General features: G+C 37.3%; 1 protein-coding gene across 2 annotated transcripts in view; it reads right to left on the bottom strand.

Moving 5' to 3' along the window:
* LOC125229228 overlaps positions 1-26,051 on the bottom strand; it is a 356,537-nt gene that overhangs the window by 3,793 nt on the left and 326,693 nt on the right. For both annotated transcript variants that reach the window (XM_048134026.1, XM_048134034.1), the window contains 2 exons: positions 25,075-25,833; positions 22,609-22,705 (listed from right to left, as the gene is read on the bottom strand). In XM_048134026.1, coding sequence (XP_047989983.1) covers positions 22,609-22,705; positions 25,075-25,833 — 856 coding nt within the window. The remainder of the gene's footprint in view (positions 1-22,608; positions 22,706-25,074; positions 25,834-26,051) is intronic.

Below are 26,051 nucleotides of genomic sequence, written 5' to 3'. Positions count from 1 at the left end.
ATGTTAAAGATAAAAAAAAATATCTCAATGTAACCACTCTTAATTTAAATAACTAAAATTCCTCGGGTGAATGTATGTATATTGCAAGATATAAATAAAGCTCAACATGGACAGCATGGAGAGTCACTTCAACTTTATGATAGATACTGGGTTTTCTGACCACTGACCCTACTGGCTGTCCAGAAAATACCTACGACCAAATGACATTCTGCACTGCATAACATTAGCCTACTACATAACGAGGTCAACAAAACGCATCACAACGGCACCGGTAACAAATGTGCATTCCTTATTAATGAACATCTTTGTACGAGTAGAATATATGACAACAGTTTGTCATTGTTAAGTATGTAAATACATAGAGGGTGGACCATAGCTAATCCCCAGTTATAACTTATAATTATACCTATTATGATTTCCAAGCGCCTTACATCCTTTTCTATTGACAAAGAGGGCCTATAGAGATTAATTTAAAAGCTCGTTACTTAACGATGCACTCTTAATTAAATCTAATGTTTAGATAAACAATCCAGTATAAGACGTTAATCGCCTGCTTGTTCAGAAATCCAAACAAACACGAGGCGCTTTCGATCTATTCTTGCTACAGTAAAATTAGAGCGCTCAGAATAAAAACGCACACGGAAGCCACCAATGATGACATCCAGAAAGATTATTTATATGTTTTTGTGTAACACTTCATTTCCCTAAGACACCTGTCACACAACACTGCGCTTTCCCTTGATGTGATGTCAAAACGCCATTAAGTAGATACAAGTTATGGACTTGTGAAAGTCCCTTGAAAATAGATTTAGTCGATTTTACCTTCTTAAGTCGTAAATACGTATAATTTAGTTTACTAATGTTTCAAAAGTTGTATATGTAGGTATAGGGTTTCAATACAAACTACAGATGAATGAGAAGATTTAGATATTTCGTTATTTTGCTTTCCTTAAATTAAGATTTCAACCAATAGTATATTATATAACGGTAACGTTATGAAGGCTATAAAAGTTGAGTACCGCGGTTAGGCCACGAAGGCTTGCCGAGTGGCCTAAGTAAGGTACGAGACTTTTATAGCCTTCATAATGTTACGATTGTATACTATACTTTTTCTACGACAGCCACATAAATACCTATTCAAGAATAATAAAATGGGTTAGTTACTTACTTCATATAATGAATGGGAATATTTGTGTGGATCGTCGTAGCATTGAGTATTCTGTCCACAAAATGTTGATGGTGAGATATTGTTGCACAATTCTTCAAAGTATGCCAACAATGCGATTTCAGAGAAAGTTGAAACATTTTTTTGCAATTTCCATGTCATAAAACAATCATAACATTTTTGCTACGCTGTATCCGACTTTTCAGGTAACAAATTGTCAGTCACTTTGAGCGCCATAGCCTTGATTTCTTGGGGAGTATATTGTTCACCAGAATCACTCATAATTACTTAAGTTTTTGCACAACGTCGACTTAAAATAAAGTATAAAACACTAAAATAGTTCAAATAATTTTTTAAAAAGTTTACAAATGCGGGAACCAATGCACAGCCAGAGAATGCTCAACCCAAGAATTTACGACCCAGGAATTGGCGTCCATGATGTACGAGAGTTCTTGGGCCGTGAATTGATGGGTTGGGCATTCTCGGGCTGTACACGTTTGGTCCGGGCGATAATTCGAAGCCACTTTTTTTACAGGGCGGCAGTAATATACGACCCCGTAATTCGCGTCCAAAAAAGTGGACGCCGATTTTGGGTTGTACATTTCTGGGTCGTACATTAACCGAACTCTTCATGCCATAGACAAGAGAAATAGAAAAAAAGGCTCCCCACAGACAGTCTTAAAAATTCATAATCTTAAAAAAAACTTGTATGCAATCTGACAGTTCAAACTGACACTGACAAGACACTGACAGATCTGAACTGTCAGATTGCATACAAGTTTTTTTTAAGATTATGAATTTTTAAGACTGTCTGTGGGGAGCCTAAGCCGGTTTTCAATTACGAAAAATGTGGTTGCGTTCAAGAATATTTAAATGTCAAATGTAAAATTATTTGATAAACTTATGATTTTTACCTTTGTTTTGCAATATCTAATATGTAAAACGCATTTCAGTTTATTTTTTCATCTTGATTTAAATTATGAACCTAAATATTATATTATTTATTAAGAGTTATTTATTATTGCAAATGAAAACATACCTGATAAATGGAAGTTGTACTTTTAAAAATAAACTTACAGAACTCCTATATTCATATGAATACTGCTCAGCAGTTATCATATGAACCTATAGACAAATAGACTTTTCTATCGTTACTCAAATGAACTTAATTTGGATACCGCTGACAATAATCTAATTGACAGATTTAAGTGCTGGAGTAGAAAAACGTCTTTAGAAAACTCATAAATCTCATTAGCTACCCAAGCGTAATAAATGGATCACGATCGTGAGTTTTTTTTTATCAGAGAAACGATTAGTGTCTGCATGGCCAGCACATTCAAGTAGTTTTCCAATGGATACTCCGATATCAATTTTAACAAGAGTTAAAGTGGTTTCCAAACGTGCCCGGTGTCCGTTATGTCTAAATCTGATGGTAATAATTTCCTCTCGTTGATGGTGAACTACTGGTTGCCTCACGAGCCGAAAGCGATAACATCGGTTCAGAAATACTACAAGTTTTACTTAATCCCGTGAACAGTAAATTTAATGCGAGTATAACGAAGCTGGGATATGGGAGTATTTATGTTTTATTTCTGCTTTTAGGGCGGCCAATTTATTTCATTATTTCTGCACAGCACCAGACACGTATGGTCGTAAATCAGTCGAATAGATAGGGAATAACGCTGCATCCAGCGAAGTGTGCACGATCCAAAATAGCGCCCTAAATGTCATTGGGTCCATGAACTTGTCTGGTGCTCGGTACGTAATAGTCTTAATTTACGAGTCGTGTCGGCGCAGTTACAGGTTACAGCTAGCCCTAATGGTTTCCAAACGTCTAGACGTCCGAACATGGTTTAATAACTGTTGAAGGAAATATGAGTCCTGCCGTAATGAACAGACATGTTTATGATTTGAGGTACTCTGAAGTCTGAACCGTTCCGCGTTCCGGAAACACAACCAATTTGCGTAGCACGGCAGCCGTCCGTCAAATTCAGAGTTAAATTACTGCTTCCCCCTTAAGGCCGATTTGCGAATTGGAACGCGACCGTACCGTACCTATCCGCGAAATTCGGAATGGATATTATGGACTGCTTTTTATTAACTTCCACAAGGTAAAGGAGGTATAGTCACTTTAAAATTCAGACTTGCAGATTACACAATTAAACTTGCAGATCTGCAGGAATTAATTAACGGGTTGGTATTAAATTGAATCCTTGGCGTGGCTTTCGAAAATAACATATTCCGTGTCCATACGTGGAGAAACTGGTCGTTACGCCACGCGACAGCTTCACATCCTCAGCGTGGGAGTGAAAGTAAACAAATTGTAAAATACACCCATTAACATGTTTGAGTATTATGGGTTTTTTATTGACAAAAGTTGGAAATGAACTGTCGGGCTTAAATGTATTTCACCATGAAAAGAAAAGGCAGGCATCAGATTAGTACAAAATCTTAACTTATGACTAGAAAGTGTTGTTAACGCATCGTTGTTTATTATAAAAGAGTGCTATAAAAGTGCACAGAAAGAGACTCACCAACGTATAACATAGTTCGTTTTTAGACCGGAAATTTATCTTCTTGGCAATTTGTCACGATACCTGACAGGATACTAGTTGTTGCAATCCATTACGGAACTGTCGGCGCGGGCGCAGCCGGCGAGGCGGCAAGGTCGCCACTGCACTATTTGCACCACTAACCACCGGTTAACCTTTCAGAGATTTAAAGAACAGTATGGCGAGGCTGTAATGCCACGAGGCAAGGTTTAAAATAGTCCACGAAGCTAGTTTATCAACAGCTAACGCGACTTTGCAGTATTAATCTAGGTACCATTGTAATTTACATCTAGTTTAACTTAACGCTTGTTTAACAAGACCTAAGGTGTGTATTTGTACTTTAAACTTGTTTTTTGAAGGTGAGTATGATTTAAATGTTAATAGAAATCGTGATATAGTGCAATTTTAAATGGGTCAAAGTAAAATATGCCACAATAGATGGATGAAGTCAGTAATGCAATACTGCAGCGCGACTGATTCAAGGTGACCCCGATATGACAAATAAATTTGCCTGCAGACATTCAAGAACAAACCTGAGGCCGTTCGGACAGTAGGTATGCTTACGACTTACGTTGATGTTTATGATGTTTTTCGTACCCTTATACAAGATTAGATCTTGTAATTTAGGGTTTCCGGGCTAGACGATTTCACTTAACTGTTTACACAAACACCATTTTCTTGTAAATTAACAGTCAATTTTATTTTACTTACAACACTTAAACTCTTACTTCGCGCTCTGCCCATTTAACCTAAATTAGTCAAATGCAAGTAGCTATTCAAAGGATTTTATTAACGAATCTACCGATGTATACGATCTTCTTTTTCCTTGGGTTATCTTGGCTTTTGCCGCGATTCATGGGAGAGACCGGCGGGGTTTCGCTACTTTCGCTTTTTACCGATGCAAACGATACTTGTGAAATTATTATTTATTAAAAAAGTTGTCAGATGGTTCTCAAACTTCGCCAGAACGCTCTGTGAAACTACAGTACGAGTACCTACTCGTAGTAGGCATGGTCGATTGGTCGTGGTTGTCGTCACGTGCCGTGCCCCATGCGCGGTTTCATCTCCGCACATCTAATCTAAAACGTGAGTTCTCCTTGTTAAAGGTCGATTAGTTTTCTATTCATCTAGATACTTTTCTATTTGTCTATATAGAGTGCAACATTTTCTGTCGCATTTTATTTGTATTATTTTTATTAAAGAGATTATTTTTAGGCATGACAACTAGTCTGCTTAGTTAAGCAAATAATAACCAAACACCTACGCGCCTTTTGCAGTAACACGAAGCTAACCGCGATTGAAGACCTAATACCGCATTTGGTATGGCAAAGGTTATCAAGTACGGGTCAAGATATTGACCTAGATGTCGAATAAGTTGATTAAACGACAGTAATTGGCTATTTGGCTTCGCTCATAAGTGATCAGCATCGGAGACTGTACTGAAGTAAAATAAAATAGTATAACAGCTATATTTATTTTAATGCTTGGCATTAGTTATGTAACTTATTTAATGGCCGAACTTGGAATAAGAAATCTAGATGAATAATTGGTTACATCATTTCAAGCATGAATTAGCTGATTCGGTGTCTGATATTCCCTCACTTCGCTATTTGTATTAAACTCTGTGATATAGGTACCTTTACCTTACGTACTAACCTACTTATATTTATTTTAGGATATTATTATTGACTACGATAGTCTAGATTAGAAGAAAGGGTTTATATCAAATGTGTCAATAAAAATGTAGTTAATTACTTGGCAATGACGACCGAAGGGAGTGCTTTAAATCGACACGAGTTACGAATTTCCTTTTCGCACGTGTGTCGTACGACGTTTTTCAGTACAGGTGGCCCTCCGAAGTTTCAACCTGACATATAATGAACCACTTCCCGCACTAGTGCGTAAAAAAAACACCACCTGTACTGAAAAAATAATTACTGAACCGCACACCTTCATTAATATCCGATTCGATTATATTTCGATTTTCCGAGTATAATGATAATGAATGACTATGAATGAAATAATTAATAACTTGTTTGTAACCTATCGGCACACCTCGGACACTGGCGGTCAAATATATGAAAGAGGCGAGTAGTAGAACCCTAGAAGAAACCAGTGCAAGATAAGCCTTTGTTTATGCATACTTATTATAACTCTTAAAGGGTAAAGTTATGCTGGTCTTTCAAGGAACCAGAATCACACGTCAAATGGGAATGGACGATGCTGCCAGTGTTAAAACTACCGACCTACTGCCTTACTGCATCGCTAATTTTGGAACTTATGATTTGATGTGACGGAATGAGATCTGTTGCTCTGTTATCGTGTACTCATGATGTAAAACACGTGTTATCCACTCATGAGATAATAGTCTTAGGACGCATTCGCACAGTTAATGTGCAATTGCACGTAGGCGGAGCGGGAGTTATAGAAAACCGTTTTCCCGGGGAGTTATGAAATTTCAAGTTCACATCCATACTTTTTTTAACGTTTTTCCATTTTTTGCAAGTGTGATGAAAAACATTGTATGCACCGTGAGCGTAAAAATATTGCATATTACTTGAGTCTTTAAATCGCTCCGGCACGGCATCCGTCGCAATCAATCGTCTCGCTTGCAGTATTTAACGTCCGCAAACACAATGCATAATGTACTATTTTTGTATAAGAAGAAATTTAATACATATTTTGTAGTCGGTACAAAATTCTCATGCGTAGGTGTTAGGCGATAAAAGTAATTAGTTTCTGTAAGGAAAGACGTTTGACATTTTAAGGATTTCCTGTTGCGCCATAGTTGGCAATTATTTTACTTATATGGACCAGTATTTTCCGCTGATTTACACATCAGGTCATGTTTCTATTTGGTCTTGACTATTTACAGAAACTATAATATCTAAGGACTTCCGTTGAATACGGAGCACTATTACGGTATATAAGTGACTTCTATATATTATACAATTCAAACTTCATCGAAGTAGCAGGCATTTATCGTTTATTACCTAAGATATATATTAACGATTCTCTATTTATTACCATTAGGTACTTTAACTTTACAAAGTTTATGAATCATATTATTAACGAAATACAATCTGCACGTGCATTATCATTAGCGCCCACGAACTAATAAACGTATCTTGCAGGCTAACGATATAATTAGACCTAGAGAAAACAGTGCCAGGCTGCAGGCGTGGGCATGGCCGTAGGCGGACTAGCCTAGGTCAAGACCGAAGCTGGGGTGTCGTTCAACCGCTTGCCGGCCACTGGCAAATAGAAGGCTTACTCAACCAGTATAATAATTACGATAACATTATAACACTGCATACAGTTGCTACGGATCTTGAGCTCATGTTACAGTAGACAGCTCGAGGAGGCAAACTACCCGCGCTCGCGTATTCTTAAGAACGTATAAGATCTGGCCACACAAAATTGCTTTAGCTACATGTCTTTGCTTGGCTTACTTCGGTAGCCGCTACCGGGAGCTACTGGCAATTTCAAAATGATCGCTGTGATAGTATGTCAAGCACTTCCAAGATAACGGACCACTTACGTGAAATAGGGTTGAACGGTTAACTTAGTGCGATTATTAATACATATTTATTAGGCTACGCTTTAACCTTAAGTTAAGACCCACAAGGGCAATATATAAAAGCCGGTTTTGCGTCGATAACCTGCCTACGACATTTTTAAAGGCAGAATTGTTTGTCTATATCCTTAAGGTTTTTGTATTGACTTAACAGCTACTGATGTATGTCCTAAGTATAATAACTCAAGTATGACATCATTCTAACTACGTGGGTGCGGAACGAAAAGGTTTGAACATGTTTTAATCCGGCTAATGTAAATGTAATACGGCTGGAATAAAACAGAAAACGCAATTTTATAAATACCTAATATATATGAAGTCGATACCAGAGGTCAGAAAGGGTTAATTTGCCTTATAACTTGACCTAATCTACGGCATCATTTATAGAATTTACGATTAATTAGGCTCTTATAACTAGTATATGTATTACAATCAGCTGCATTCGGCTGATCTCTGTCTGCATAGAAAACTGTTTGAAAGGGGGCCAGGGGGTCAACTATCTCTGCAGCTGACTATACTGAATTTAGTCGACTTCACAGATTCTACTCGCTGCGTTTGTTCACAGTGGATAGTATGTAATGGTAATTCCAAAATCTCGCATACGAGCAAGTATCTGACTAATAGTTAAAGTTAAACTTAATGCTTATCTTATTCTATAGGTACTTATTCTTTTGTAACTTACCAATTTCATCAGTGTTGCTTGTCGTAGTGACGACAGATAGACTCATTTTGATATCACGAATCACTATTTTTTCACTGAATGTTATTTCATCACTCCACTTTCAGTCCCGTCTATTTTACAACTTCATATTGATGCACTTCCTGTTTTAGCTAGAGAGGTTATCATTGAAGAAGGATTTTCTTTAATCAGTTATTGTTTGATACATTACTATTTCAAGGTACAGTTTACCATAATCCTTGTGATAGCGATATGATTTCTATTACACCATCTGTATCATTACTATCACTGAACCGTTAAAGCTTTTGACAAGAGATCGAGACAGATTTGAATAGAATCGCTCGACTCGACCCAAATCAACAATAGCCACGCTCACTCTGGCGCCCTTCTGCGACACGACATGACTGCCACTAATCGTAGAATGTCACCTGGGTGCTTAGCCAAGGTGACAATTGCTTGCGTCACGAAAACGAAACGCATCCTGTCTCTCTAAAGTATCGCTCTTCTTTATTAGTGCTACAGTGACATTACGGAGCATAGAGTATTTCGCGATGGAGAGTATTATTTATACAAAGATTAGTTGTACGAATAGTTACTACGAGTATGCTACGGGAGAGCTCGCAACCTGGAGCACGATGTTTTGGGAACGCGATTTGAGTGTAAAGAAATCCGAAAATAATATTCTCATAATACACAATTGTCACAGACATACACAATAGCTACGAGGCACCCGTACCAAGCGAATCTGTGAGAACTAACATTATAAACACGTGCAGTTGGCCATTATCGAGAAATCTAGATGTAATTTGTGATTTCTGATTGGCGTCTGCGTCATTTCATGGCTGTATAATCGACTATTGCAATGATTAGTGACTTCAATGCTATGACAAAAATACACTGTTGAACGCAACAACAGTCAACAGTATATCCACTTTTATTAAAAACTATCGATAAGTTTTGCATAAGTATGAAGCAAGTTAGGCATGCTCCATAAAGAAAAGTAGTGACGGTCTCCATATTTTTAAGAAATTCAATATAGTACTTTGTTCCAGTTTCCGGTCAGATCAGGTCACTTTAAATAAACTGTAATAATGATACAAATAGTTGGTTTCACGCCCGCTATCACGCCAATCATATCAACCTATCATTAGCGCATGATGCAATTTGAGAAAAAGGCCGTTTCGCCCACAATTGTGGCAAAGATCTATACGGAGAGAATTACGGAATTGAATTAATGATTGTTATCTAAGACCGTTGACCGCAAGTTATATGTTCCGATTGTTACATCAGAAAGAAAGATGCACCTTTCGCTTTTTTGACAAAATGTCGATTGTTTTAAACTGGTTAACTAGATAAATTGTAATTAAAGCTCGAAAAACAACACAATTAATCTTAATTTATAATAGTCATTTCTATTTATACAGTGGGTACATCTTTCTAAAGCAGTTTCTCATTCAACGTACGCTTTGTGTTGTTTCTTTTATATGTTTTTACACCGTCCATTACTTACATTCTGAATAAGGGCTATTCAGAACGCTACCAATTATGTTTTTTGCATGCAATGTTTTTTAGAAAGCAGAACCGAACCTTATTTTAACCATCGCCTTGTTTAAGTAACATTATAAATGAGGTATTATTTATGTAATTTGATCGAAATAGGCAATTATAGAATACGTAATGGACTTTTATAACAAGCGTGGGTTGAGAATATTAATATCCCCTAACCGTCGTGTTTTTATTTAAATTGATATCGATGAGTCTGTAGATTTATTGATTCCTGTACCTACTGAGCTAGTACCCTAGCCTAGTTCAAGGTAATCATAAACAAGATAAACTATCTCTAGTAACAGCCATTATAGAAAATTAAAAGAAATCTACGCAAAAAAGGGAACCAGGAATGTCTAGATATAGCGGTACAGATGAACTAGATTAGCCGGTCTGATACACCGTTAGCTACTCACGGACCCAATTAATTATAGCTTGTAAACACATTACAATAGGACACAATATCACGAGCAGAAAGGACAATAGAATTAATGAAGCTATGAGTGATTATGCGTATTTGTCATGAGAACTAGTTAGTGTTTAACCCTAATGAGACGCTTCAAAAAGTGATGCTGTATATGACCCCAATGAGATGAGAGAATAGAAGTCGGTCGATAGGAGCATTTATTAAAACCACTGAAGTATAAGTATATGTTTCAGATATGTGTGGTACCATTTTGCTCAAAACAAATAAGACAATATGATAATTCCCTTCAGGTGTTTCTCTTGCCCTTATATCAGATAAGATCGATAACAGAAATCGATGTTATTGAACATCATCGACATTGTTTTTACGTAAACTGATCCTTGAAACAAAAAATAAACTTTCGAATGTTTTAATAAAATAAAAAGTTTTCGAAATATTTAGTTAATTTTAAATACGATAAGGAACGGGATTCTCAGTTTCCGTGTAAAATTCAAAGATGTTGAATAACTAAAATACTTGTTTTGTCAAAAAAAGTTGCCTGAGTAGGTCTGAGTCAGCCGGTCTTTCACCTCATGAGCTCATAACAGCAGCAGAATCGGTAGGTAAGCACACCAATGAATTTGCTCATCCAGCAAAAAGGTTCAATCAAAACATCGCAATGACAACGTCATTTCTTGTGATGTTGTACCTACTTACTATGAATTAAATTCGAAATGTAGACGCAGTTTGATTGTAGTACTTACATTACAAGATTTAAAAGGTGTGTAAATGTATTTATGGGTTGAAATTAAGAATAGATAATTCGTAAAGCGTCATAGACCTGCTAAATTATTTCATTCCAATATTGACTAACAAACAAAATATAATTATGTATTAAGTAAATATTATAGTCATTGACGCACTTATTGCTGTTTTTCAGCCCCTACCTACATTAGTCTACATCTAGATAGCCAGATACAATCATTTCCGTAAATGTTACTCCACGTTTCGTTTCCCTTTTCCCCGTGATCGACAGCCACCGATAGAAGCGTAACAAGTAATTACTCATAGGTGGCATGTGTACCTTGCAGTGAAACTCACAGGGCAAGCCTGCCCTAGCTACTTTCGATAAGCATTAGAAATGATTCCTGTTTGTGACATGTGGAAGCCATATGTTACAAAGATCTTAACTTTGATAACAAGACTTCAAATTCTGACCAGAACTATTTATTTTATTTTACGTATAAAACAAACATCGACATACTTAGTATAAAATTCCTACCACGTATCTAAAAATAATGAAAACTTTTTAATGGTTGTCATTGACCCCCCAAAACATTTTTTTCAGTACAGATGGTGTTTTTTTTACGCACTAGTGCGAGAAGTGGTTCATTATATGCCAGGTCGAAACTTCGGAGAGCCATCTGTACTGAAAAACGTCGTTCGATACACGTGCGAAAAGGAAATTCGTAACTCGTGTCGATTTAAAACACTCCCTTCGGTCGTGTTTTAATTTATCGCCACTCGTTTCGAACTTCCTCTTTTTCGCACTTGTATCGAAATGTACTATTATTTCTGTAAGTACGTTCAACTCCATTTTAAACCATTCAACACTTGAACAGGTCGTCATAGAAGAATACATATAAGCAATTCCTCCCGGACCACCAGGTTGAATTCCTAAAATGTTGAAATCCCGAAATGTTGACTTTCCCAGAATGTTGATTTTTTTCAGTTTCGCAAAATGTTGAATTCTTATAACGTTGAAATATTAAAAAGTTGAATTCTCAAAATGTATACTTTCAACATTTCGGGATTTCAACATTTTAGGAACTCAAGTTTATATTCCTGGAATCTTTTTTTAACATGTGTATTTTTTAATATGATTTCGCGCATTAATATGATTTCAGAATCGCGAGCTTTTTGGTCCTAATAGGAGAAAAAAATTGTCCCAAGATTTCCAGACATTTTTGGGATTGTCCATCCCATTACCGATATAGCTATGAAAAACTGGTAAACGGAATGGAAAACAAATCTTGGGACAGTTCCTTTCTCCTATCAAGCTATCAGGATTAAAAGAGTCCACGATTCTTTGAACAAATCACATAAAAATTACCAAATAAACCAAATACCGTTTAACACTAAAGACCTACTTAATCTTTCTGGTTGGTTGACTGTTGGTTGACCATTGGTTGACTGGTAGAGAATGTTTCAAAGCATTAAGTTCGCCATTTATACTTCTGTATGCCCTGAGATAATTTCGACATACAGAAATGCTCGGGTAATTTCGAAAGGGGAATCTTGATATGATGGAAATAATGGTGATTTTTATGTGACTTTCGAAATTAGACGACGTTCGAAAGGCCGACAAGGTCAATACCCTGATTGCTATTTAAGCGGAAAAAATCGAAACTCATTTTTTTCGAACTTCGAAATGTTTTCACTTGTATCGCACTTAGGGTCATTAGTAACCCTATCAGCTGTTAAAGTATCACTCGGGACCTTTGCTACACCCTGTAGGTACCTACCGCAAATTCAATCTTATGGAAATTCAACATTTTAGGGTTCACCACACCGCAAAATCAACTTTCTGCAAATTCAACATTTTAGGATTCAACAAGCTGCAAATTCAACTTTATGCAATTTGGACATGAAAAGAACTCAACAAAATGCAAATTCAACATTTTAACATTCAACATCCTGCAAATTCAACTTTTTGCAAATCCAACATTTTAGGAATTCAACTTGGTGGTCCTGGAGGAAGCAATTAAGCAGTTATAAGAGAAGAAACCCTTACTGCAATTGAAGTTGTACATATTATATGGAAGTAGAGTAGCTTATAATTGTAAAATAAATAGTCTAATAATAAATAGCCAATATATTATAGACATACGACTTGCCCCACGAAAGAGCCATAGAAACAGTCAATGACAATTTTATTAAGGGCATTCATGATCTTGTGTTTAATGCGCGTACCTGATCAAGAACACAATTTTAATCGGAATAAAGCGAATGCAAAATCCTTTCACCAGGGTTTTATCGTAAATTTTAAACCGATGTAAATGGTGTAATATTTATTTTATATATTTTAGGTCATGCGACTTGGCTTCATATGAGAGTAACGTTATTGCAGAAGGCGCGTACGGATTTATGCTTTTGAGGAGTGTCTCTGATCTCATACTTAGGTTTAAGAACAATGAACTGTGCTAACCCGACTAAAGATCCTGTAGGGCTTTATTATAACTAAATGTATAATGAAGCTGTATCATAAGCGGTTCTTGTGTATTCGTTAGCTATGTAATTACTCTGGATAGCATATCTTCCTGCATGGGACATTATAATTTTACATTACATACTCAATCATTGATTTAGACATATTAAAAATTATCTGCGGTAGCACGGTAGTCAGTATTTAAATTTTCATTTCAACTTTAATGAATACCTATCAGAAACCTCAGCAAGTAATGTACATTTTGCATAAAAGCGATACAATCACCACTTAATGGCCATAAACACAACTTAATGATGCAACCGCAACTTTCACAAACCTAGAAGTATGATGTCATTAGCGCCGCCATATTATAATATGCTGTACTGCAAGTCACAGTATGCAGATGATTTCTTTATGCGCTAATGTATTTTTGATATGCGTCAATTTATGGTGTCTGCCTTCTATCAATTCGAGTCAGTGTTACATGGAGGGTTACACAACATGAATACATTACAGGCATGATGTATACATTACGTTCAAATTAGACACATGCGCCCAATTCTGTACGTACCACCCTTTATGCGAATTCGCGGGACGGTACCCACTCGTAAACATACGAATCATATTGAGCATCATTAGCGATAGTTATTACATAATATTTCTGCTCAACTGGTTTCAAATTAAGAGTAAATTGATGTAATAAAGTCTAGTTTTTTTATCCCATAGATTACGTGAGTAATTACTTATTATGTGAGCGTCAGAATGGCGGGTGTACATCAAGCAATCCTGGTGTGGTATACGTCAGGAGTTAGTGCTAGCAATGTGCCGAATGTGCGCCAAAATTCGAGCAATGTGCTCTTTGAACTCCAGAGATATTTAAGAAATTAATGACACCCGCCATTCTGACGTCAGGTTGGCGGGTGTACTTCCAGTTCTAGCTAATGGCTGCTTACTCGAGGGTGAAAGTACTGCCTAAGGTTAGTGCTCGCAATGTGCTTCCACATGTATGAAACATACACTAATTCAGAAAGCCGTTGAAGAGTAATATGGGATTGAATAAATATATCTATAACGCCTGCTGAAATAAAATAGTAATGTTCATTGCCTGCAATGCAGCATTAACATGCAGGCGCTTTTCACAAAAAAGTGATACTTATAGATATATTTATTCAATCCCATATTACTCTTCAACGGCTCTCGAATTAGTGTGTGTTTCATACATGTGGAAGCACATTGCGAGCACTAACCTTAGGCGGTACTTTCACCCTCGAGTGAGCAGCCATTAGCTAGAACTGGAAGTACACCCGCCAACCTGACGTCAGAATGGCGGGTGTCATTAATTTCTTAAATATCTCTGGAGTTCAAAGAGCACATTGCTCGAATTTTGGCGCACATTTTGCACATTGCTAGCACTAACTCCTGACGTATACCACACCAGGATTGCTTGATGTACACCCGCCATTCTGACGCTCACCTTATTATGACATTTGGTATCTAGGTGTAGGTAGGTACCTAGTCAATAAATGGCTCAATCTATCAGATGATGCAATAATAGCTAGGCTATCTGCAGTTTTTCATATCAGTAATTTGTTCAAGTTTTTCTTTTGTTTTATATTTAAGACACCTAGATCCCTAGTTTTCTTTTTCGACTATGATAGTCGTTATTAAATGCTTATAGCTGTTTTTAACCCCCGGCGCAAAAACGACGGACGGGGTGTTATAAGTTTGACGTGTCTGTCTGTGCTATCGTAGCTCCCGAACGGATGAACCGATTTAGATTTAGTTTTCTTTTGTTTGAAAACGAAATTAGTCAGGAGTGTTCTTAGCCATGTTTCATGAAAATCGGTCCACTATATCGATTTTTTTTTTTTCAAAATTTTAATTTTGTGGTTAGGTATGTTATATTGTTGATGAATTCATAATGAGCATTGTGAGTAATAAGCACTCATGTATTATACTTATCACGAAAAAAAAAACAGAACGAATTAGACAAGTGGATTTCAATCGAAAACGTTACTTTTAGAAACTTTTTCACTACTTGGCAATGCCGACAATTTGCTGCTGATTATGCTGACTATCTAATGTAATACATATATCTGATGTGTTTTGATTTGATTTAACATAATAATAAGACGTTAAATGCAGAGATGATAGTCAAGGGCATCGAGAACTGAGAATAATTATGTTATAGCCGTATATCTTATCTTGTAGATGTATTTAAATACCGCATACATATTGCAGTTTGTTTAAAGCGATGCGGGTCCGATAGCAGAATGTTTACCAAGAGCAGTTGCGTTCCTTGTGCAAGGATACTCGGAATGTATACAGGTGGAGAATTCTACATCAATAAAATATTCAAGGTTCTTTTTGTAACAAGTTAAATATAAAAGTTTCCAACTGTCATTTATTTATATAGTATAACGGATGTAAACATAAAAATCTTATTGTAGCGGTTCTATTTATAATGCCTATGTAACTTTTAACATGACAAAATAACAATAAACTATTGTTGGTCCGATAGAGTTCGAAAATTAGGACAATGCAACCTCTCTCATTAAAAACGCAACACACCGACGAGCGAAAGTGTAAACCACTCGTGCGCATCCAGTTTCTCTTATATTATTGTCGGGAAAAATTTACACGTTTTCTTTTCATTCAGAAATATTGATTGGTTACCGGTCGCTGAGACCGTGCCCACAATAGGAGGCAACAAAATCAAAAAACCTTTAGAAATAAACACTGAGTATAAACGCTTGTTCAAATTATAAACACGAACGAACACTCGCGACTTTTGCTCGGGGTAGCAATGAACGCGACCGTTCGCGAGCCATGTAGTAGATCTACTGTTAGTACTGCCATCCGCCGGAGAGTTCAGCGCTTGAAGCAACTCACTCAAAAAGACCTTCCCGTAAAACATTAAACAGTACAGCTCTGAAAGCGCTATTAAATCCTGATACCAATAACATTGGATCAAATGTAAGTAAATATGAAATCATCATTTGATGCGCGGAAGACACCTTCGAAGAAGTGTTTCAATTCTTACTTTGAATATAACTACTGTATTGGATTTTGTAGGTAGGTAGGATCACATTGAGCAAAATACAATTGAGGTGAGAGGTCGTGACTTCTCTTTGTTTGAAGTAAAAAATATTCAGTAGTTACCTATAAATTAATCATTTTTCAACTTACTGAAACAAGGCCATACTTATGTATATTTATTGAATGAACAACAAAGACTAGAGAGCTTATAAAACGTTCGGAATACATTTTAATAAGGGAAAGAAAGAAAGCGAATAGAAAACGTAGCTCCTTGATGTTACACAACAATGTATTCAAATTCAAAACAAATGCGGTCGATTTACAAAACATAGTCAACTATACGTAGCTTTCAATATGGCTAGGCTAGCGGTGTTTCAAACGTGTCTGCCATTGCAATTACGTCGCCTTTTAAAACGTCTTAGGATGCGTCGTATGGCCTGCATTCCATATAATTATCCTTAGTTTAGCTTGCTTATCGATGCACTTCGAGGAGGCCTTCGTATTTTAATTTCAATTGACGGCATAATAAAACTGTCAATGCCACGATTAAAAATATATAAAAACTATTGACATATGTTTAGAATGCACAAGCACGAGTTCCTGTTGCGATAAAGAAAAGTCGTTAGTCGAATAATTTCGCGATAACGATAACATATGTATCGCTCGCCAGTCGCCAGCTATAGTGTAGATATATGGCTCTGGCCTTGTGTCTTCGCCAACTGCAAATATCAGATCTATTTACTAAAGCGATTGTTTTGGCGGCAATGCCAAAGAATGCATTGCACTACTCGACGCCATGTTGCGCAAGTATTTACATACATTGTCTATGCATTGAAAGAAAAACATGACGCTGGTTGAACTATTACCTAATACCGAAAGAAATCCGGAAATTCTTGATTTCATTCTCAAACGCTATCTGTTATCATGATTGGCCGCTTGAGTAATTAGAACAAGAATTAATTAGGAAATATATATTTTGTGTATCTTTTTACTTACTTTTCCGAATACGAGGTTCTCTAACTTCTTGAATGATCAGAAAAACTTTGCAAGCCATTGTACTTGTACCTAAATTAATTTGACAACTCAAGTTAGCAGTTCCAAGATCAAATCACCACTGAGATCAAAAATGTCTGCATAATATCACCTGTGCATTGAAGTATTTGTATTACTTTTTAACGTGTCTAGATGATGTCATGAGTAAACGTGATTTTATATTCAAGTGAATAAATAAAAAACCGTATTGACAGTATGGATTGTTTATATTAGACTTTTGACATATACTGTCTAGATTTATGATACCTATAGTTACGCCACGGAAAGTTTGCTCTGTTTAAAAAATAATCTTAACTTGGTCATTCTCACAATATACTTAAATAACTATCTATTTTAGAAGTAGGTATTTGAGTACAATTAATGGATTGAATGCAGACAAAGTTACACTGTTCACTGTACATGTAAGGTAAATTCCGTGTTTCCGTTCTAAAAATGCACTTTAGGTGCGCAATGTTTTGTCTGCAATAAGTACTTAGCAGTTCATTCAAATTCAGCATCGGTAAATAGTATTTTAGGTTACATTTGTAAATGCAGAAACAGCTTGTGTGCAGATATTAGTGTTAAGTATGCACATACAATTAGTTTTTGACACTGTTGTTCAAAGTGGGTGTTTAGCAAACTGATTACCTATACGTTTTGACGTAAAACGACTTGCTATTGTTAGAGCAGCGATTGCAATTTTAATTTTCGTGGCTGTTTTCGGAACAAATTTATTTGTGTGATGAACACAGATATTTGTTACTGAGTCATGGATGTTTTCTATGTATTTATATCGTCGTATATCGTCGCCTAGCATCCATAGTACAAGCTTTGCTTAGTTTGGGGCTAGATTGATCTGTGTAAGGTGTCCCCCAATATTTATTTATTTATAAATTCTATTCAGTGTTCTTTGAATGGTAAAAATTAGTCACTTGACTCTCTTGATGGGACTAAGATCACGTCAGTTATAATCCGTATTTCTGTTGGCATTATGTTGATGAGACATTATTTATGACGTATATTACATAGGTACATATTTAACGAGGTCGGTAAGTTTTAATTAACGTAGCTTAAGAACAATTAATCTTCTGTCACTGCAGTATTTTAATTTAGCAGTTATTTTAAGGGAGCTAAAAAGACAATAGCGGGATAATGCTAGTAAGCTAGGTAGGTATATTTACAAAAGTTATTTGTGGAACTTTAACTGCCGTTTCTGTGAAGCAAGATACTAGAGATATGGAGGCAAAATTAATAGAGAGAACTGTCTAGCCCTGCGCTAAAACTATTTTAGTATACTTACTCTCATATGTAAATAAGTACAAGTTTCTTTTACGCAATATAAGTGGTTCAGTTCTTGTCAGGTCGAAACTTCAGAGGGCCATCTGTACTGAAAAACGTCGTAAGACACACGTGTGAAAAGTCCTTTCGATCGTGTTTTAATTTATTGCCAATCGTTTCGAACTTCCTTTTTTTCGCACTTGAATCGTAATGTACTATTTTAATGGCTAACTATGATTAAGAAAAAATGTTACACCCTTTTGGGGACTACATAGCATAAACACCTCTTTTTTTTATGGCGTGGATTTTATTACAAAAAAAATTTCATCCCTCACTAGCTCGGAAACATATGTTTTATCCTTTAATACCAGCACTAGTGGATAAAGTAATTTGGCCTTGAATGATCTGATAATTAGGTTAGATTAAGATCATAATATAGATGTAATGAACTATTCATAAGAGCTTGTAATTGAGCCTACATGAATAAAGATTTTTTGAGTTTCTTGAGTTTGAGTTTTGAAAATAGTCAAATTTTTTCAGCTTTAAAATTGATAAAAGTGGGTGAATCTAGTGATAAAGATGATTTACAACCTGTGGAACTACTGGAAGCATCGAAGCAGTGATAAACGCGTTTTTTGCGTTGTACTTTCCTCGCTATTAGTGAGGGGAAAAGTTTTGTGTTACTTCTCGTGTGTTGAATAACTCGCCAAGTTCAGGATTCTATTTTTACCTTGTATAACACACTTGTATTGTTTGACGACCGGTCTGGCTCAGTCGGTAGTGACCCTGCCTGCTGAGCCGCGGTCCTGGGTTCGAATCCCGGTAAGGGCATTTATTTGTGTGATGAGCACAGATATTTGTTCCTGAGTCATGGACGTTTTCTATGTATATAAGTATTTGTATATATATCGTTGTCCGAGTACCCACAATACAAGCCTTCTTGAGCTTGCCGTGGGGCTCAGTCAATCTGTGTAAGAATGTCCTATAATATTTATTTATTTATTTATAACAAATAACTATTTTATAATTAGGACGAGCGCAAAATGTGCAAATTGCTATTGTATTTGGCTTTAATAATACCTATTTAAGCTTGTAGTGTACCGTGTACCTAATACTACGCAGTAGTCACCGTACCTATCTACTGTAATTCATAAATGATACAAACATAAATAAACCATTAAAAACGCTACAAAAAACGAAACATAACGCACGAGTGTCCTCTCTTTCGGACTTAGCGGGACCGTTCCGCTTTCGTTGGCAGAAATAGACGGGCCGGCCGTTTGGTCGCCCGCCTCGCCCGTTTCCGGGAGACGGTAGGGTTGACAGGCGATAACGGTTTATTGTCGCGTCGGCAGAAAAGGGCTTAGCCGTGTCTCTGAGTCTAACGGCCTAGCCACGACAATGGTCTAAGGCGTCTTGCGGCAGCGGCAAGCGGTAAGTCACAAAAACAAAAACGAAGCGCGCGCGAGGCATGCCACGACCTTGCCGCTGTTCGAAATCGCGCGCGGGTTTTTACGGGCCTACCCGCGGGAGCGGCGCGCGGGGCGGCGCGCGACGAGAACAACTGTAGCGCGCCGCGCCCGCACCGCCACGACATTACAGCGGCGCGACCGGCCTAGGCGGCTAGATGGGGCTAGCGATTCCGCGCGAAACAAAATATTTTGTTTTTATTATGAGCGTCTTGAACCCAAAACCTTTATTTAATGAAAATTGAATTGTACTTTCGCGTATGTAGTATGTAATAATGTTTTCAAACATATTTTTGTATAGTATTTATTCGTATTTACTGTTAATTTTTTTCTAAGTGTTTATTTATATTAAGTATCATTTAACTAGCCATAAAATAAATTCCATGTACTTAGTCATCACACATATTCTCTTGTACAAGACGTAATTGACTAATTAAAGCATTCTATGCACTTTAGAGTCATATTCGACAGTAAAAAACATGTTTTTAAATATGAAAACGTTCTGGCCGCTCCTAGGCCCTGCCGCCGCTTCTAAAAGTACGTGGCATGGCTAGCGCCCGCGCGCGTTTCCCGCGCAGCCCAGCCGCCCCGCTCGCCGCCTTAGACCATTGTCGTGGCTAGGCCGTAAGGTATACTGTCGTTAGAGATGTAGCGATGTTAGATATGGAATGATAAACTATCGACTCTTTGTGATTGTGAGCGCAAGTGTACTTCAGCGAATGACACAAATAATGATGTTACTCCATTGTTTATGCATCCTTATAGGTGGGTACTGAACTAGGAACACCACTGTATTCGCTTATGATATTGATTTACCGTAAATTAAAAAGATTAACGGATTATGATATGCTATTTCTCCTAAATATATTAGATGCCCAAAAAATCGTTTTGACAACCCTAATAAAGGAAAGGATAAATCAGTGTAGGTAGGTATTAATCGCAAGTCACCGATCCCTTCGTTCCGCGATTACTTTTAATTTCGCAATTAGTCAACTCGCTTAGGTTTATTGCTGATAAATATAGTAGATTACAAACTATCATGAACCGGAAGCAAAACTTACAAAATCAAAGGGAGACTCGTTTGACTTGTTTCACAGACTGCACTTGTAATATGAGGTGTAGTCGCTTGCATCATGCCTGTCCGTAATAGTGACAAAATAAAAATAGCCACTACTATGTAATTAATGATGATAGAACTAGTTATTAAAAAATCACTAGATATGATTTCATTGTAAAGTCATTGATTTAATTTAGTTATGTAAATTGTCTATTGTCTAGTCTAAAGATGACATCAAACACTATAGAACTGAGTTTTATTTACGCCATTTTAGTATTGTAGCTACGGAAAATTTCCAATTACCAGGTTAGGAAGATCCAAACTTAATGCTGACTGGAAGTTTTTACTTGTACCAAATGTACCTATAGTATAAAATTCCGTGTCTGTGAATAAAATACATAACAAAATGGGACGACAAGGCAAACCGGTGCCAAACGTGGAGAAGCCTTGGTAGGTACAGAGATTAATAAATATTATAGGACATTCTTCATGTTTAACCACAAGATTAATTGGGTAGGTAAAGGTATACATTGGTTAATATAGGTACATAAGGCCGCCTATTGTCACCTCTGTTTAATTTGTTTTTGTTTCTTGTGCATAACTATGTGAGGTGTGAAATAAAGAGTATTGTATCGTACGTTATGTAAGTATCAATATTCGCTACACGGTAAAATGCCTAATAAAACACTAAGCAAAAAAACTACTACGGAATTTCAGGAAAAAATACGGTATGAAAAAATACTTTTTGAGAATCTTTTCCCTTTCTATTTTCTAACAAACGTAAATGTTAAGACAACTTACGTTACGGCTTATCAGTTATCAGCGTTGACAAGCATTTATGAAAAACCTAATTAATGTCTGTAATGTGAACGTTAGTACCTAGTTCCAGTCTTTGGGAAATAATAAAGAAACATGTCCAACGTTATCCTGTGCAAATATCGAATGCATCTTGCCTCGCACCGCATGATGCACGTACAGAACCGGTCGCAACCCGAGTAAAGAAACCGCAACCGGCGCCCGGCCACCGGTCGCATTTTTGCGAGAAATAAGATACGATTTTATGTATGGTTCATTGTTCCGGGCCGAATTGTAGCGACATAGCGGTCAGGTTTTTAATCGAACAGCGTTGATGCACTTACATGGGTACGCTGAGGTTTAAACTTAATTTTACTTTGTAATTCGTGAAATACATTTAGTGAACATTCAGTACATTTGTAAAGCCTTGTCTACAATCAGTATTTCAACTGTGGTCAGGTCATGCAGCATTGCATCAGGCAACTATACATATTATACGCCGATAGGTAAAATCTGACGAGCCAACCTATGGAATGTAGGTACCTAACTATTGTTCTTCGAGAATTTCCAAATTCTACTTCAATGCCTGTACATGGATTTGCCTTGTGGAGATTCAATAAAAGTGGCACGAATATTTGAGATGCACGCAAATGAACACGCAAGGATAATTATTAATTTCATTCACTCATTCTATTCGTGCCAGCTCAGCTCTTGTAAATCGATTACGCACGGTACCCCGATTCCAGTCAATCGATTCACGCATAACACTCGGTTGTCAAAAGATCATATCCTAGGTACCTACTAACCTCTGATGTCCCGCTGCAACACAGGCGACAGCGAGCCGCCGGCCAGCGCGGCGTCCAGCAGGTTGACGTTGTCCCGGCAACGCGTCTCCAGCTCCGTCTGCGTATGAAAAACGTCCTTCGCTCATGTCTCTCAATAACGTCGCATCGTAAGACTACGCATTAGCTTAACAATACAAGCATCCACCGCAACAATAAAAAAAAAATTATATGAATTTATGGGAATCAATAGTACTATAACTCTGTCAAACAAGTCTGTCAGTAAATAAGAACAAAGAAAACTATATGCATCCTTTTCTTTAGGGTACTAGAGAAAAGGATACCTATAGTTTTCTTTGTTCTTATTTACTGACAGACTTGTTTGACAGAGTTTAACTATGTTGATTTATGATTATCAATTACGCCAATGCTCATCTTTCCATGCGACTTTTAAGTTGCTCTGTAAATCCAAACTGGCAGTTTATTTTCGGTCACAGTAACTAGGTACTTAATTTAGTTCTACAGATAGTAACATAGTGTGGATTTACATAGCATAATTAATACTTTACACGTGAATACCTACCAGCTGTGCACGTGCCATAATTAAGAATGATATTATATTAACATACAAATAATAATATAGCCAGGTAATTAAAAAGTACATTCCAACTAACTCACTTTCTCAAAATTCCTTATCTTCTTTAGCAAAAGCAGCATTCACTTTTAAAAAAATCCAAGTCACATGCAATTAATTTCACAAGTCTTTGATCATGCCAATTAAAACACAAGGAGTAATCTTTATCTTACTTGGTAGATACTTCTAATTTATGTTAACAAAACCAAAAGTTACATCAAACAAAAATGCTAAACTAATCAAAGAAAGGAAATGCCAAACATTAGGAAAGCATGTAGGAAAAGCCCAAACAATTTAGAATTTTAGAAATTTCCTTGAAACCTCTCCGAACGATTATGAAAAGAAATGTGTATTTTGACTGTTGATAGAGAAGGGTGTTAATTGACTGAAACTCCATTTAATTTTCCAACCGACACGTTTATTCCTCTTAAACTTTTACACAAAAATAATCACTTTATCGTTTTAACATCTTGTAAAATTGCACAAATAAAATCAATTAACAGCCTAGCCCTATTCAACAAGTGGTTAACTATCTTTACATAAATATAATGAGATATACTGCGGAGTTCAGTCAATATATGTTATTCACAACAAATATATAGCACTATACAACTGATAACAACCGAAGGCGTTAGTTTTACTAACTAAGCGTACAGATATATCACTCAATGACAAGAATACGCTTCTAAAATGAGGTATACCATAAATTAAAATAAATTAATTGCTCATCGCCATCATAAAGATTTCAAATGCCTGACGATATTTAAGCGCAATTTCTTACTCATTCCTGAATTCATCGAAATCGTCAAATGTAACTGCTGTTAATTTGACATTTCAATATATTTCATTTCATCGTTTTATTGCCACTGGTAACCCCGAATGATTCTTTCGAAGCTTTCTGTACCACTGCACAATATGCAAGAAATCATTAGATTAAGATTATATTATGAAGAAAAATATATCTAAGATACCTAGCACCGAGTAATAACCACCAGAAAATGAGGATGATTTAAAGGGAAAATAAAAGGCAGTTAGTAAAAATGCACAAAAAACATCACACTGCAAACAAACTGTTAGTAGGAGATGAATAAACAAATAAAAGGTTGAAAACTCAAAGAAAACTTATGGAGGACAGTATAATTTTGAGGGTATTGAACATTTTATATAAATATAGTAGTAATGAAAAAAGCAAGTAATGTACTTGTACAAAAAAATATAGATTTAATTCAAAATGATACTGTCCCTGGGAAATGATGAAGATTAATTATTAAGAATAAATTAGCAAGTTAATAGTTATAAGCAACGACTGTCAGTTTTTTCATATATAAAGAAATAAATGTCATATATAAAGAAAAAGTGAACAAGGCCTCCAAATGTTCAAAGCTGGATTCGAACCAGCGTCCTCCGTTATCGCGACGGATGCCTAAACCACTCCTTGGTCACTTTTTCTTTGTATATGACACTTATTTCAGTTTTTTGTTAGAAATAGTATAAATATTTTATAAATGCTCGTTATTTGTACATTCGTCAATTTCTCATACAAATATGTCGCATTTATTGTCTAAATTTCACCTCACTAATACTAGCACAACATTATTCGAGACATAGAATCGCCTAAATCTGACAATCGCCGCGTACTTAATACGTATACTCACATAAATAAGGATAAATATGACACACGGCCAAGCCAAAGGTCATTGAAGATGTATGTAAACTATTACTAGCACCGAGAAGGCGGCGACGGCGAGGCAGAGACGCGCGCGCAGCGCCGCGGCCGGCCGGCGCGCCGTCAGGTACGGCAGCGAGTCCTCCGCCTCCGTGTAGCTATCTAGATCGGTATCGAAACGTGTCCTTACGTAGTCGAAGGCGCGCAGCAGGTCGGGCGACGCCTCGTGGCGCGCCATCATGGCCTCCGCCGCGTCCAGCTGCGCGCTCGAGCGCCGCACCAGCGACCGCACCTCCTCCGACTCCGAGTCGGAGTCGCCGCTCCAGTTTCTTCTGCTGTGCTTCTTGGGGCTCGACGTCTCGTCCTCCGAATCTACGTTCTCGGTCGAGCGGCGGCGCAGCTCCGACAGGGCCACTTTCTGCAGCTCCGACTCTACGTTCTTGTCGACGTTTCTTCTCCTTCGGCCCAGAGAGTCGAGGATGTCCGGTCGGTTGTTGACTTCCGTGTACTCTAGTGAGCTGTTGACCTCGTCGCTGGTCATGTTCGAGCTGTGCCGGCGGCGGCTCAGCGCTTGGACGTTGAGCAGGTCGAACTCGGGCGACCGTTTGTTACTTTTGCGGTCGCTCTCGGACGCCTTGCGGCGGCGAACGCCGTCGTTGCTCTCTATGCTAGTATTGTTCCGGGACCTCTCCAGACTGTCGAGGAGCGACTTCTTGCGCTCGGCGCTCGACATGGATTTTTTGGGTTTGCGCGGCGGAGTGTCGACGGGGCGCTTGTGGCGCAGGTCGCGGCGGCGGCCGGGCGAGTCGCGCTCGGGCTGCGCGGACAGGCTGGAGCAGCAGTCGGACTGCGAGTCGAGGAAGGCGCGGTAGTCGTCGCCGAACTCCAGCAGGCGCCGCGCCGCGTCCGAGTCTGGTGCCTCGGAATACGGCTCTGAATTGTACTTTTCCTGTCAAGAAATAGTTTAAAAATAACTACTACGGTCAACTAATACTAATCAACATGCGAGGAAAGATAACTAGTTTTATGATTCCTACATGATTATTAAAATAATTAAGAAAAAAACACCATTAAATAGATTAGCATTCCTCTAAGTAACAAAACACGAATAGATATGTGTATTGTACATTGTAGATGTAAATCCAGAGCTACTTAATTCATGTGAAC

Source organism: Leguminivora glycinivorella, chromosome 1, assembly GCF_023078275.1.
Source record: "Leguminivora glycinivorella isolate SPB_JAAS2020 chromosome 1, LegGlyc_1.1, whole genome shotgun sequence".
NCBI classification, from domain to species: domain Eukaryota; kingdom Metazoa; phylum Arthropoda; class Insecta; order Lepidoptera; family Tortricidae; genus Leguminivora; species Leguminivora glycinivorella.
This window is presented reverse-complemented; position numbering and strand designations above follow the sequence as displayed.